Here is a 15,075-nt window from a genome sequence, read left to right as displayed (position 1 = left end):
TGTTCTGACCCGTCTGCACAGACAGGTTAGCAGAATGAGTACAACTTCTGTAAATACTCAACTGGCAGACTCTTATTCTTATACAGGTCTGCGTTTTAGCTCTAAAGGACGTTTCTCTGGGTGGGCGGCGAGATGTGTACCCTGGTTTTGGGACAAACCTGTAGTGTCAAGGCTTTTCTGTAGCAATGCGTGGTGTGCATGCCGCGGTCTTATTTCTTTTTTACCCCCCAGGATTTATCCTGTTCAGACTCAGGGGAATGATTTAGAGTGCAGCCCAGACAGATGGCTAGTCTGCAGACACACTGACATCTATTCACACTTACGTCTTCCTACCTGACAGCGCTATGTTCCCGGTGTGCTCAGGTTGAGGACAACAAAAAGAAGCAGCATGTAAACATCAGGTGTTTACATGACAGCTGCTGTAATCAGAATCTGGCTTTAACGTGGCTGTAATTGAATTATTAGCATGTAAATGTTTTAAATGAAGGGATGCTGTTGAGGAACCATGTCGCCCTCCCCGGCTTCCATCACTCATCACTCTCCTGTGACCAATCACACGGACACACCTGCTCCCACCTCCCACCTCAACTCCCCCCCAGTCTGCCCTGCAGGCAGCATCTGCCTCTCAGTGATTGGCATGTTGTCGGTGCCTCCGCGGCAGCCAGTCCCAGACCCGCGGCTGACACATTCGATTTCTGCACGCTGATGAGATTTAATTGAAGCGCACTCTCTCTCACACACACACACCTTCATCCCCAGTGGAATTGGACAGGGTTTGTTAAGATTCAGCGGCCGGCCGCCTGTCCATCACCCAGCCCGCCTGTCTCCCAGTGTTCATATTTGAATGAATAACACGCAGGCTGATGTTCAACACAGACATTGATCGACTGACACAGTTCAGGACACACTTTCTCTCCCACCTCCGTCAGCGCAGGCACATAACTCTCCTCCCATGATTAGCGCCTCTGGGGGGGTCCAACCATTTGCGGCGATGATAAGTTTGGAGGTGATGGCTGCAGCTCGTCATCGGAGCACATGTTGGCAGCTGATAACTGCTGTATGCTGCAAAAAAGGAAATTAAGGCTGCTTCTGGAGCAGGGGGAACGTGTCAGCGGCATCGTTGGCATGAGTAATGAACTCTTGGTTGAACAGCATGTCTGAAGGTCTTTACCTTGTGAAAGGTCAGACTGTTGTTACCTTACACTTCATTTAATGGTTCTGTAATATTCATTCACACCTAAAAAAAAAAAAAAAAAAAAAGTGTGAAGAAAAAGAGTGTAATTTATTGGTCCAAGGACATGCTGGTTAGGTTCATTGGTGATTCTAAATTGGCCGTAGGTGTGAGTGTCTCTCTGTGTTAGCCCTGTGATAGACTGGAGACCTGTCCAGGGTGGACCCCCCCTCTAGACCAATGACAGCTGGGATAGGCTCCATTTTTTTAATTTTTTCTCTGTATCAGCTAAAACCCTGAAATAAAATCCCAAAGGAGTGTTACCAGACTCACATACTGCTGAGAATTTAGTCTGGCTACTCCAGGCTAGTATATGTATAATCAAGCATATGATTATCATCATTTATTATTATTATACTGAACGACATACAAGGGCACAGTCTGCACTAAAAATGTGAACGTGTGAAATGGAAACGAGTCCTTGAAATCCATTTTATTATTTCCCCCCTTTCACGAGAGCAAACATGCCAAATGAATGAAATGAAAATGAATTTAATGTTGGTTTCAGAGCAGATTGCACCTGGATTTCAGTGGACTGAATGTCCTGAACACATCCATTACAGCAGTGAATCTGTATCTCACTTTAATGACCTGAGATCTGTTGAAGAAGCGAGCGTGCAACAACAGAACATGAGGACAGAATTGTTAAAAAGGGAAAAAGAGAAAAAGAACACGTGCATCACATGCTGTTTCTGTCTTTACGTCATGTGTGTGTAGCTGTAAACAGAAGCTGTACTCAGAGAAGCTGCCCAACACCAGCATCATCATCCCGTTCCATAACGAGGGCTGGTCGTCGCTGCTGAGGACCGTTCACAGCGTCCTCAACCGCTCTCCTCCACAGCTCATTGCCGAGGTCATCCTGGTCGACGACTTCAGCGACAAAGGTAGGGTGAGACGTAAATGAAGAAAAGATTCATAAAGAACCCAGGTGACTGAATGAGCTTTTCTGCAAACTCAGTGTGTGGACACCTTCCCATTCTGTTGTTTATTGATTTCCTACACTGTAGATTAATGCTGAAGACATTAAATCATTGAAGGGACACATGGAATGATATAAGATACTCCTTTCATTTATCCCACAGTGGGGAACAGAAATACCAGAATATGTTTGAGACTTTAGCTTCTTCAAAGTAGCCACATTTTGCTTTGATGGCAGCTCTGCACACTCTTGGCATTCATGAGGTAGTCACCTGGAATGGTTTTCAATTTACAGGTACGTCTTGCTAGAGTGAATTTGTGGCTTCTCAATGTGTGTTTGACACCGTCGGTTGTGATGCGCAGAGGTGCTACTGCTGTTCTGATCCATATGTGTCGACTAAGTGAAGAGAAGTCCAGGGTTACTTTGAGAAATAAAAGTTGGTCTGGAAAATATCCAGAACCTTCAGGGTGTCCTCAAGTGCAGCAGCAAAAACCATCCAAAGCTGTGCTGAAACTCACCAGGAAAGGAAGCCCAAGAGTTCATTAGGGTTACCAGCCTCATTCACAGTTTATACCTATATGACACTGTAGCTGCAGCATTAGCCCAGACCCTACGCAAACCGTAGCCTGACGTGCACCTCCCCAGAAATGTAACTACGCATCACGGCGACACAGAAACCAAATAATTCTGTTTACTGCCATTACTTTTTTTCTACATATGCTATTAACATATTGCAGGTTCTGTTGTTATAACCTGGGTACAGATTAGTTTGGGGCAGCAGGAAGCACTGTGGAAAGCAAGCAGAATCTGAAGTGAGGGAGCACTAATGTGCCATGCAGAGACCTTATAATACAGTCTATGGCAGAACTAAAAGAGCTAAAGTCAGCAAGTCCAGATGGGTCTCTTGACAAGAGAGACCCAAGGCAGATCAAGGCAACATCCTCTGGTCGAATGTGGTCTGCAAGGTCCACCTCTGCATGAACACTGAGCATAACTGCTTTATCAGGTTCCATGAAGAAGAAGTGTCCTAATGTTGTCTAATGCTGACAAGTCCCTGAATCAGCACTGATGTTCTAATGGTCTAAATACATGTTTACATTTGTTTACCACTTAAGGCCAAGGAACCATGTATGGTAAATTCATTAATCTTGATTTTCTACATGGAAAATAAATTTTGAAAACATTTTTTAAATCCTTCAATAACACTCTAGGGTTGAAATTTCCCAGTATTTCAATGAGTGCCCTATGGATTAACTTTGGAAATAACACGATTAATCACAATTAAACATTGACTTCAATCTACTGACATCCCATAATTATCAAACAGTATGTTGGAGACTGGACAACAGAATGGGAAAAATAAAAGTCTTATTTCTATAACTTATAAAAGGCAACCAAACCACCAGTACGCTTCACCATAAAAAATAAAGAAGCTCTTCACTTCTCACCTTCTCAAGTGCGGCTGATTAAGGCAATCAAGTCCGTGCACGCCCACTGCAAGGTCAGTTTACAATTACAAGTTTTAATATCAGAGTATAATAATCCAATCTAAAGTTCCTGCACAGCGTACCAGTCTGCTCCACTCCGTCCAGCTCATTAGGGTTTTCTCGTTTCCTCAGCAGCAAACATGCTCGTTGCACGGCTTGGTGTGTACACACACATGTCTGGGTGATATTTTCTCTCCCCCCCCTCCCTTCATCAGACCTCTTAAAGTGTTTAACTCCTTGTTAATTAGTGCTTTCTGTCATGGTCCCTCGTCGAAGGATGTGTTTCTGCCTCTCGTCTCCACGGTAATGAGATGTTCCACGGCTTCGGGCTCGTTTAGAGGTTGCCACCCATCAGGGCTCCGGGGAGCGGAAACGGCCAGAATTAGAGCCATAGTCAACAGAAATTTAAAAGTAATTTACACTTAATTAAAAGTTTTGTGTGTTTGTTTAGAATATTTGTTCGGGTGATATACATGTTGAGTAGTTTGTAAAGCGTTTGAGGGAACATGGGATGAAACACAATCATTATAATTTGAAATTACTGTTATTCTTCATTTTAATCAGCATGAATAAAGTTGTTCTTTTATTCGCAGACTACATAAAAATGCCCCAACCCTTTATTACATGAATTATATTGTAAATAATAAAATAAATAATATGGGGCCATATACATAACAATGCATAGTCATGAAAAGTGACATAAAATCTCGTTTTCTTTCATTGTCTAAAAACATGTGCTTATTGAAAACAAGACTAAATCAAATCTATTCTTTTTATCATTTTAACTGTAGTTTATTATGCATGTCCATGATAACGTTTTAATAACTGTATATGGACCACAGATTACAGAGCTTTTGCCTCCTGTAAAATATCTACAACATGTTATCTTCTAGGTAGAATAAATAAATTCTTTTTAATTGTAATAAATACATGTAACCATGCAATCTCAGTTATAGTCCATTAGGTTGAATGCACATATTTCCCTTCACAAATAGAATCACACGTCACATGTTCATGGAAAAGAAGGACATCAGTACCTCACATTATCACTTACAAACTTCCAAATGCTTGGAAACAAACACCAGGAAACTTTCTGTCCTATCTCGTCCAGTCGTCAACCTCACACATCCCTACGGGAGGGAAGTAAAGAACAACTCAGTAATGTGAGAACAGCCTTGTTCCAGGGATGGGTCCAGGCCCCCGTCATCAGGATTGATGGGAAAACATTACACGGCCCCGGGGAAGGGGTTTAACCTCTGCAGACCGCCTGCTCCTCTCACGTCCCCTCTCACCACCACCACCACCACCGTCATCTGATAAGAAATTAATCTGGTTGTAATTAAGGCTTAAGAGACGCTGGGACAAAGTGAACTTCAGTCAGTCCTGGTCTCTGGTTCAGAAGCTGCTCTTACGACGTTGGAGAGAAAGTAATCCCGGACAGTTTCTGTGCAGAATACCACAAATCGATGCTCAGCTTTGAAAGCCTGCATAATAAATCAGGGAGTGGGTGCATTATGGAGGCGGAGAGAAAAAGTGATTTAGTGTGAAGTGCGGTTCAGACCTACGGGGTAGTGCTTAATTTCTGGTTCACACATTCATTTACCAAGCTGAGAAGTAATTTTCTGGAATAATATGGAAAAGAGGAGGCGGATGAATTGATGATAGAGTGTAGCGTGAGTTATTGTGCTTTCAAGTCAAAAAGTCTTGAAACAAGTGAGCAGAAACCTGTCCCGACAGAGCAGTACAGCCTTATTTAGGATAATTAGGTTTGTACACAGATTGTTTGACAGATTCATTGGCCCTGTTTGAGGAACGAATTACTCTTACAGTTAGCTCATAGCATCTGTTAACTACAGAGTTTTGCTTTGCTTTTAAATGACATGTAACTATGAGCACAAACTACTAATAATAATAATAATCAATTTTATTTGTATTGCACTTTTCATTTAAAGCAATCTCAAAGTGCTACAGGGCAAACAGTTTAAAAAATAATGTAAGTTAAAACAACCAGGGTCAAAAAAATTAAAATTAAGGTTAAAAAAAAAAAAATCATTTATTCCTTTTAGCTTATTAAATAGTATCTACGTGTAAAATGCTAAAATGATGTTTGAGGAGTTGTTATAATTAATAGGTGGATGAACACATGAAGGAGGAGTCAGTTCACCCATTAACTCTTTCTGCAGTATTTGCATTTCTGGGTCAGAGGTCAGTGCTCGATAATAAAATTACAAACTGAGCCTTAACGCTCTGGCGATTTATTGAGTGGGAACAAAGGATGCTGACCTGGTTCTCCAACTCCAAGGAGTAAAACGGTTCAACTCGGTCGAGTCGTCCAGAAAGTGCAAATGTTAAAAATGGAAACAGTGATAAATTAATTAACTGAAAATCCATTAAAGAAAAACAAAAATAAAACTGTTGCAGCTTTTTTCATTCTTATTCATCCAGCACAGTAAAACTAATCTGATCTAAAAGTTAAACGTAAACCATGACTATGCACACACACTTAAAGCTCCTGAAAGACCCTTATAATGTTACAGGAGAGCAGAAATGAAAGCTCTCACTCGAGCAGCTGGGATCTAATTCTCATTCACAACGCAGAATCAACCTGCAAGAGTCATTAACAGCCCAACGCACCGTGACAAAGGGCGTAACACCCACGCACACACTCACACACACACTCACACACACAGTGAGAGAGCCTGCCAGTCAGTTCTGCTGATGCTGAGTCGTTACGTCTCCACTTAACTTCGGCTGCAGAGTCTACAGTCGCCTGCAGCAGTTAGAAGACTCAGAGAGGCTTGTAACTGTGACTCTTGAGGTAAATTAAATTTCAGGGAGAATGCATCGTGAAGAGTACATGCTCAGATCAGCCATAACATTATGACCACCGAGAGGTGAAGTGAATAATGCCTGCTATCATGGCATACTATCACGTGTCCTCACAGCTGATACACAGCTAACACAGCTGTGTTAGAAGCAGGATAAATGGGCAAGTGGAAGTGGATTTAACGAGTGGAAAAATTGAAGAAGGTGACCTGGTCTTTGGGAGCACCTTGCACCAGGATGCACTACAGCAGGGATTCCCAAAATACCCCCGGGGGTGCGTGAGCTGCCTCTAGGGGGCCTCAATGGCGGAGAAGACGTTATCTTCTTCTATGCACTGTATGCGCACGTAGCTGAGCCACCTACGCTGCACCTGCAAATCCTCAGATGGATCTTCTTGTTTTTATCTGTTCCTGAGCATATGCTCTTTGTTATTTATGTTGTGGGTCGTGCGTCAAGCCAGTAGGGACATAGAAGGGTGTGCGCAGCCAAAAAAGTTTGGGAACCGCTGCATTGAATGTGCAAGCTGGTGGAGGCAGTGTGATGCTTTGGGCAGTGTGTTCTGTTGTTAGACCTTGGGCCCTGCCATTGTTGTTGTTGTTGCAGACCATGAACAACCCTATTCTCTGACGGCTGTAGCCTCTTTCAAGCATCACAATGCGTCTTGCCACAAAGCAGCAATGGTTCATGAATGGTCTAAGAAACACAACAACTAGTTCAAGATGTTTACTTGGCCTCCAAAGTCCCCACATCTCAGTCGGACTGAGCACCTGTGGCTTGGTTAAATAAGTCCGGTCCATAGAGGTCTCACCTTGCAACTATTTTTGAAAATGAATAAAGTAAATAAAAGATCTACTGTTGTTAGAATTAGTCTGTCAGAGTCGTCCAATTAACAGATTTAAAGAGGATAAAGTCAGACCTTCAGCTTCAGCTCCCATTTGTTCCACAGCAACCTGCAGATGACAAATACTCTTTGACGCTGATGTTAGAGAGGTACCATAGCAACAAAACCTGCTCTTTTATTCATCAAACCACTCATGTGTCTATTTACACCTGTGACACACACCTTCTTTTTTTATTTGTTTTGATGAACAGTGGAACAGTTGTCACATTCTAGTGCTTATTTTATTTCCTCATATGAAACACTGGCTTGAAAATGTGTAAATTAATGACCCAACCACATGGTTTGAGCAGTCTGGACAGAAGAGTAACAGTGATACGCTGTGGAGTTGAGTTTGTTTATAACAATGCCTCTGATTGGCTGGAGGACTAAATGGATACAGAGTTTGATTTTCTATTTATCTGATTAGAATTTTTTTTTATTTGGTGCAATCAAAACTGGAATGATGGACGACTGCTTTTTCAAAATGCTAAAATAACCCCGGTGCTGTCAGACCTCACAGACGACATTAAGAGCTGACACAGTCATTCTCTTAATATTCAAACTGTGGCAGCTTGTTTTTCCTTCAACATACATCCTCTAACTTCTCTCTGCTCTGACCCTTGTTATACAGTCCAGTTTTTGGTTTCTTCTCCTCAGTTTTCATTATTTTTTTCAGTTGTCAGTCGAGGCCAGCTCAGCATGTTGGTGAGATCCCTCAGCCTGTGCCTCTCGGTTTATCTCTCGTCCTGCTTTCTCTGACCAGCACTCAGCTCACTTTTACAGCCAGCAGCTCAACCGTGACACCGAGCTACAGACAGCGAGCATGTTTTGCGATCAGAGCCGACACAGGCGCTTTTATAGCGCCTCGTTTTGACACTAGCTTTCATCTCATCCCCCCCACTACCGCATACTGCATGGTGTTAAGCTTCACAAAAGTTATACATTTAAAGCCACAGAATTTCCATTGTGCTGCCAAATCAGACATAGCAGATGTCCTGTTCAGTTTGAACTGATTTGCAAAGCTCGTTAAACATATAATTAAATGTTGAATGCCCTCTTCAGACCTCAGAGAAGGCGCTTTCTCTTTTGAACATTTAGTTTTGTATGTACTGACCAGGGGCTACTATTTTTGGAGGTTAAATAGGCACATTTTATACCAGAATATGAGCATGCAACTTGGGTGGCCCTCCAACCAATCAGAGACATTTTGTTGTAAACAAATTCAACTCCACGGCGCTTAGATGGTGTATATAATTACGTCACTGTTACTCTTCTGTTCATCAGCACATAAATCCAACCCCAACCATTTGATTGGCCCAGATCTTTGCCGGAGCATAATCAGTCCCCAACGGAGCGACTCCAGACCAACTTTCCCCCCATAAACATTTTGTGTGCAAGCTAGGGTCATGCAGTCAGCAACTCTAACCCAGTCTAATCCTATTATCAACAGAGATACTTACTGATTGTCAGTGCAAGTGGTTATAGTAACCAAGAGATTCCCATAGTTTCCCTTCTGCCGTCTCAAGATGGTCACACTGAGTGAATGGTTGAATATTTCTCTTAGCTCAGCTTTCACAATGAGCATGAGCGCTGAATGCTGCTGCTGCAGAGCCCAAGTCATTTCATGGATTTATGGCCAGACAGGGCAGAGAAAGTTGTTGTAACAGAAAATAACAGAAAAGCTGCCTCCGTCTTCCCCACATCAGGGGAACATGGAAAAATCTGGGGGAGGCGAAGAGAGGGAATGCTGCATGTATGCTAAGCTGCATGCCAGTGTTAGAGTGTGAGCCCGTTGGAGTGTCATATGTTCCACCATGTCAGCCTTTACCGGGATCAGATCGACAAAGCTCCTAAGTCTGACTCTCACAGATCCGCCAGCATCACCTGTAGTCGCCACCGGAGCTCAGCGCTCACAATGTCAAACCTCACCTCTGCTTCTAATCCCCACTGCTGCTGACGTGCTGGTCACACGTAAAGGAATCTTACTTTTCAAAAGAATGTCTTAAGAATGTGGTTATATATACACACACGGGACAGGAGGGTGACGAGAAACGGGTGAAATCAATCAAGACGGGGAAGACAATCACAAAGGGGGAAGATACAGGAAAAGACACAAGACAGGAAACCAAGAACTTAACAAAATAAAACAGGAAACTGAAAAACATGAAACATGAACGAAACTCAAAACATGAACACAGGAATCAAAACACAGAACCACGACAGAAACTTGTTTTATGTCATAGTGACAAGCTGTATACAGTGTGTTATCGTAGTTTATAGTTAAACTGAGTCACCGTTGGAATCTACCGACATAATTTTCTTTATTCATCATCTTAATAAGGATTGATTTCTGATATCTCTCTGCAACAGGCTTTTAAATGAGCTCATAGAACTCAAACAGCATCTTAAAAAAAATAAAATAAAAATACGCACAGATGCAAAACCACGAGGATGAAGTGTACATTCAAAGCTCGCTGACCCGTGGAGCTGACATACAAAGATAATTAGGCACATCTGAACTAAATTAACTAACCTAGTAATTACAGAAGACAATGTATTTAATTTCACGCATCGATTCCTTCAGCGCTAAAGAGAAAACAAGAAAGGGCACGAGCACTAGTTTACCCTCAGCTGAACTGACCAATTAGTCTTAATGGAGTGCAGCCGGTGATAGCACAGTTCAATTCAATGATACTGGAGCTGGCCTTTTTAAGTCAGCCGGAGGAGGATTAATGGTTTTGGGTGAAGAGCAGGGGAATGTTGTTTTTCTGGCTAAATATTGTCAACATGACTCGAACCACAAGAATATAAAAAATATTCTAACCCTAATGCATCATTAGTGACATTTGGGCAATGTTTTCCTCTTCATCTTGGCTGTGTTACTGCACAAGTCTCTCTCTACACAAAATTTGAATTTCAAACTAAAAGATTTGAATAGTTCAACAGAACACTGAAAAAATATCCACTTCCAAAAAACTGCTTTAAAAACTGATTAATATTTTTTCTGATATTTTCTTTCTGCATAAATCTGCTAAACCATTTCAGCACTTTACAAAGCTACCAAAAATTCAATCATTTTGAGGATCTGAACCCTTTACATTCCAGTTTTATTATTTAAAGTCAAAATTTTCTTATGAAAAAAAAAATGTAATTTTCCATAAAACTAATGTTGGGGGGTTGGGGCATCAAATCAGTCTTGAATATGACCAACAATATCTAAAATATTGACTTGAAAGCATTATTAGTTTTTGTGCAGCATCCAATTTAAAATTTACTACAGTCTTTAGTCATTAGTGGACAAAAATGTCCCATTGACTCCCACTATTACCACATTTTTGAATCTCACAGTCATGACACAACATAATCATTCATTCTGCAATATTAGGATTTCATTTTTGAGAAAAATTGTCATTTTTAGTGTTCAGCACTAAAGTCAGCCATTTCCACTAAACATAAAATGTTTGTTATTTCATTAGTCTTTGTGCACGTGTTATTGAGCTTAGCAGGATATTTTAAGGTATGTGTGTTTGCGTACACAGCCATATAGGCTTCTAAGAAAATAACTGATTAAAATAAACAACATCCTTAGAAGGAGAATCTGTTATGGTCATCAGCCATAACATTATGACCATTGTGCAGGTGTCCTCTGTTTTTTATTGCCATACCACCCCTGACCCGTTGAGGTACCAACCCCACTAGACCTCTAAAGCTGTGCTGACCAGGCAGGCTACCTTCTTCCTTTTTGTCAAATGGTCCATATCTGCTGCTCACGTGCCCATTGCAGTAGAGAGTGGGGTTAGCATGGGCTAACCCTGGTCTGGGACTATGCAGCAAATTTGGATGCACTACTATGTGTTTCAATCGCCTTTCAATCAGAACCAGCATTAACTTTATCAGGAGCTACAGTAGCTCATCTGCCCGTGACCTTGTCGCCTTTTTATCACTTTTAATTCCTCTGATCACTGCAGATCAGGAACACCCTCTTAAAAGAAGAGTCGCAATATTGGAGTGTCAGATGACATGAGAAGTTTTTCCTGCTTGTAAGATCAACATTGAGGACAAAATGTTCACTTTCTGTATAATATATTCCAACAGCCGACAGGTGCTATGGTAACCAGATAATCAGTGTTATTCACTTCACCTGTAATTGTAATGTAATTGTTGTAATGTTATGGCTAATTGGTGTATTTTGTTGGCAGTTCAATGAGCTTTGTCACACATTAAAAATGCTCTTGGTGATTTTTAAGCTCATTAATAAAAACAAGCTGACAGAAAGCATTATTCACAGCCACAGCTGCAGGAGAGAACATATTCACACATTCACACCTGGCAGCAGGCCAGCCGGTCCACCAGCACATAAAGAGCAAGATGAGGCTGGAAACTTTGTTCAGGACTCTGACAAGATTTAATGATGCAGAGAAAAGGTATTATTCATTCATCTCCCTTGGCCATGTCACTGGAAGAGTTGAAAGGGGCGAGCTGAGTTGCAGAGTAGTTTCTTTGAAAACTATGGAGATGCAGTATGGAATATTCAGCATGAGCATCTCTGTGTTGAGTCCCTCACAGAATAACATCCTCACAGTATTGATAACAAACAGAGAACTGACCGGTCAGAATAATAATCTTTCATGTAAACACCCATTTTAAACTATGAATATTCTGTTCCTGTGCTGCGTGCATGCTCACCCACTGGAGCAAACATAACACGCTTCACCGTCAAGTAAATTCTCTCCACCAGCGCTTTGTCAGTCGTTTGCCCTCATACTTCTTGAGTGAAAACAAACTGGCAACTGCTTTGAGTAAACATTTTTAATGAATCTTATGCCGCCTTCAATACTGGGGTCGTGTTTACCAAGTTAATTTTAAAAACTCGATATGAACTCTTGTGGTCTTCACAACCTTGGAACTGGAGATTCTCTTTAAGGTCTGAGTTCACGAGTTGCAATATCATTATGACCACCTTCCTAATATTGTGGTGACTCATCAGAGAATGGACATGGGCCTTCTGAGGGTGTCCTGTGGTGTCTGATCAGTGTTGTTAGTGGGGGGGCCTTTGAGGGGAGGAGCCTCTGTGGATCATCCCACAGATACTTGATCAGTTTGGGATCTAGTGAATTTGGAGGCCAGGGGGGTATTCCAGAAAGCAGGTTTAACAAACACTGAGATAAAACTTAACCTCTGGGTTGTCTGAACCTGAGGCGACTAAACCCGAGCTGTCGGTTCCAAAACACCGGTTAGCAATCAGTTCAATCAACCCCGGATTGTTTAACCTAGAGTTGTGCGCGATCACGGCGAAGTTATAAAGGCATCATCTATTGAGAGTCGAAACCATGAGTAAAAATGGCAAAGCGCAGAGCAGCCTATTTTTCTGAAGCGGAGCAGCAAGTTCTGCTCGAGGCGTACGAGGAGGAAAGAGCGATAATCACGAAAAAAGCAATACTTGCGCGTCTGCCAAGGAACGAGATTTTGCTTGGCAGAGAATTGCCGACCGCGCAAATGCGTAAGTTTAGTAGGCTATAGCACACTAATGTGTCAGAAGCACAATAATTCAGTAGATATTAGGCTACATATTAACTGCTTTGTATGAGACTTTCTTATACTATAGAATACCTTGTCATATATTGTATTATTTTTAATTAGATGTAACCCGACCGCCCTCAAGAGAACGTGGCCGCAGGTCAAAACAAAATATAAAAACTTTGTCCAAGTTGGTAAGATATATCTGGGTGCATCATCTTAGACATCACTTATCCAGTATTATATTCTTGAATTGCCATATTGCAACAAGTTACGTTCATTTCAAAGCCAATAGGAAGAAAGCAGAGGAGAGGAAGACCGGTTCTGGGCCAGAGGTGCCCCCCCCCCTGTGGAGGAGTTGGCGATCAGTATCAATCGAGGGCGTCCGATGATGGAGGGGATTTCTGGGGGCACGTCATCGGAGCCCTCAACCTCCCAGGAGGAGCAACATGAACTAGTGCAATGTATTTACCCTAATAGGCCTACGCCTAAATCACTTATGTCTAATTTGTGTAGCCTTGCATGTTCGAAAATCACCAATTTATAGCCAATATTACCGTTCATATAAATAACAGGAGGATGAAGAGACATTATCAGCAGTCACGGAGGAATCAAATTAAAGATCGAGGTAAAGAAATGGGCTGTGCAGATACTAGAGCATAGTTGCTTCATGTTTTCTGTCAGTGCATGAGAACACTGGATCAGAACATTTGCTCTATAATGAAGTGTTTTCTCTTTTCAGGCCATGAAACACGCAATGGGCAAATAAATGTGTGAAACAGTCTTACGTGCATTTATTTTACTTTTTTTGGTTGAAGTGATTGTGACAGATTTCATCACGCATTCTTTGACCATCTCTGATGTCAAGTTGCTGAATGTGTTCCTATCTGCTCCTCAATAGCAGGAACTAATTCATTGCGCAACGTTGCAATGTTGTGCAATAGGTTATCGCACGCGCAACAATTACGATGAGCGAATCCACGATGCGTAACGTTCGAAATGTGGGGATGGAGAATGTTGTTTAAATAAATTAAAGATTCCGCAGAAAAACAGTAGCGCTCTGGCAAAAACTCATCAGGAAAAGAAAGGATATTAAGTCGTGGTCTTATCACCCTCTCACGGTGAATAGCCCGAATGATTTGTGCTTCAATGTCAATTGGATCTTCCTCAAAAGGAAACGTCATTGTGTGACAAGTGTGGAAACAGCGGTCTGGCTGAACGTGCACTTAAATACCCGAACATAACCTGAACAAAACCTACCCCTACCAGGTTAAGTTCAGAGCCTATGTTACCATAGTTACTTACATAGCCTGATCATTTTTGAGCGTTCTGGAACCGAAATCCCAGGTTTACCGCTAACTCTGGGTTTACATACCCAGAGTTAGCGGTAAACCTGCTTTCTGGAATACCCCCCAGGTCAACACCTTGTGCTGTTCTTCATGTTTTGTTTTTTTGTTGTTCCTAAAGTGTTTTTGTGTGTGTGTCTGTGTCAGGCTGCATCCTGCTGGGGATGGCTGCTGCTATCAAGGAGTGTCATTGCTATGGGGTGGGGGGGCCTGGTCTGGTCTAGGTGGGTGCTACATGTCTAAGTAACATCCACACCAATGAATGCCAGGTCCAAAAGTTTCCCAGTAGAACACTGACCTGTCACAAGATGGTCAATGTTATTTACTTCTCCTGTCAGTGGTCATAATGTTGTGGCTGACTGGTGTGTTTGCAGACACTTTCAGAAGTGTTGTAGGTGGATGCTAAGTTCACAGTTTAGTTTATCTTGTTCCTAATTATATCATCTTTTCGTTATGTCGGCTCCTAGAAACAAACCGTTGCGTAGCAGCAATGCTCTCACAACTTACAGCTGTACGACAACAGGGCTATAAATGTCTGTAACCAAGCGATTTAGGTTTTATTGCAGTGAAACACTATTCTGATTCACTAGTTATGAGTGCAACTTTTCACTTTTAGCATTTTGTTTACCCGATTTCCCGTTTTGTAACCACAAGCTCACAGCCTCCCACTGAAAGCAGCACTAGCGTGCTTTATTACTGCGGGGGTGATAAACTCTGATCAGAGCTCCTTCAATAGAAAACGCCGCAGAAAACCATTAACTGTGCCAAGTGTCCAATTCTAATTCATTGACGATGGTGGATTGTGTTTGGGTGGAACTGCTCGTTTGTGTTTGTCCGCTGCACAGCCTGGGACTAGGACTGCTTGTCCT

General features: G+C 42.0%; 1 protein-coding gene across 4 annotated transcripts in view; it reads left to right on the top strand.

Moving 5' to 3' along the window:
* Positions 1-15,075, top strand: part of LOC311503055 (polypeptide N-acetylgalactosaminyltransferase 10-like) — a gene marked incomplete at its 5' end in the record, with an annotated part of 69,557 nt that overhangs the window by 19,135 nt on the left and 35,347 nt on the right. For all 4 annotated transcript variants that reach the window (XM_084565564.1, XM_084565563.1, XM_084565562.1 and 1 more), the window contains one exon: positions 1,949-2,115. In XM_084565564.1, the coding sequence (XP_084421690.1) occupies positions 1,949-2,115 (167 nt within the window). The remainder of the gene's footprint in view (positions 1-1,948; positions 2,116-15,075) is intronic.

This window comes from Chelon labrosus (genome assembly GCF_963514085.1).
Source record: "Chelon labrosus genome assembly, chromosome: 17".
Classification (NCBI taxonomy): domain Eukaryota; kingdom Metazoa; phylum Chordata; class Actinopteri; order Mugiliformes; family Mugilidae; genus Chelon; species Chelon labrosus.
This window is presented reverse-complemented; position numbering and strand designations above follow the sequence as displayed.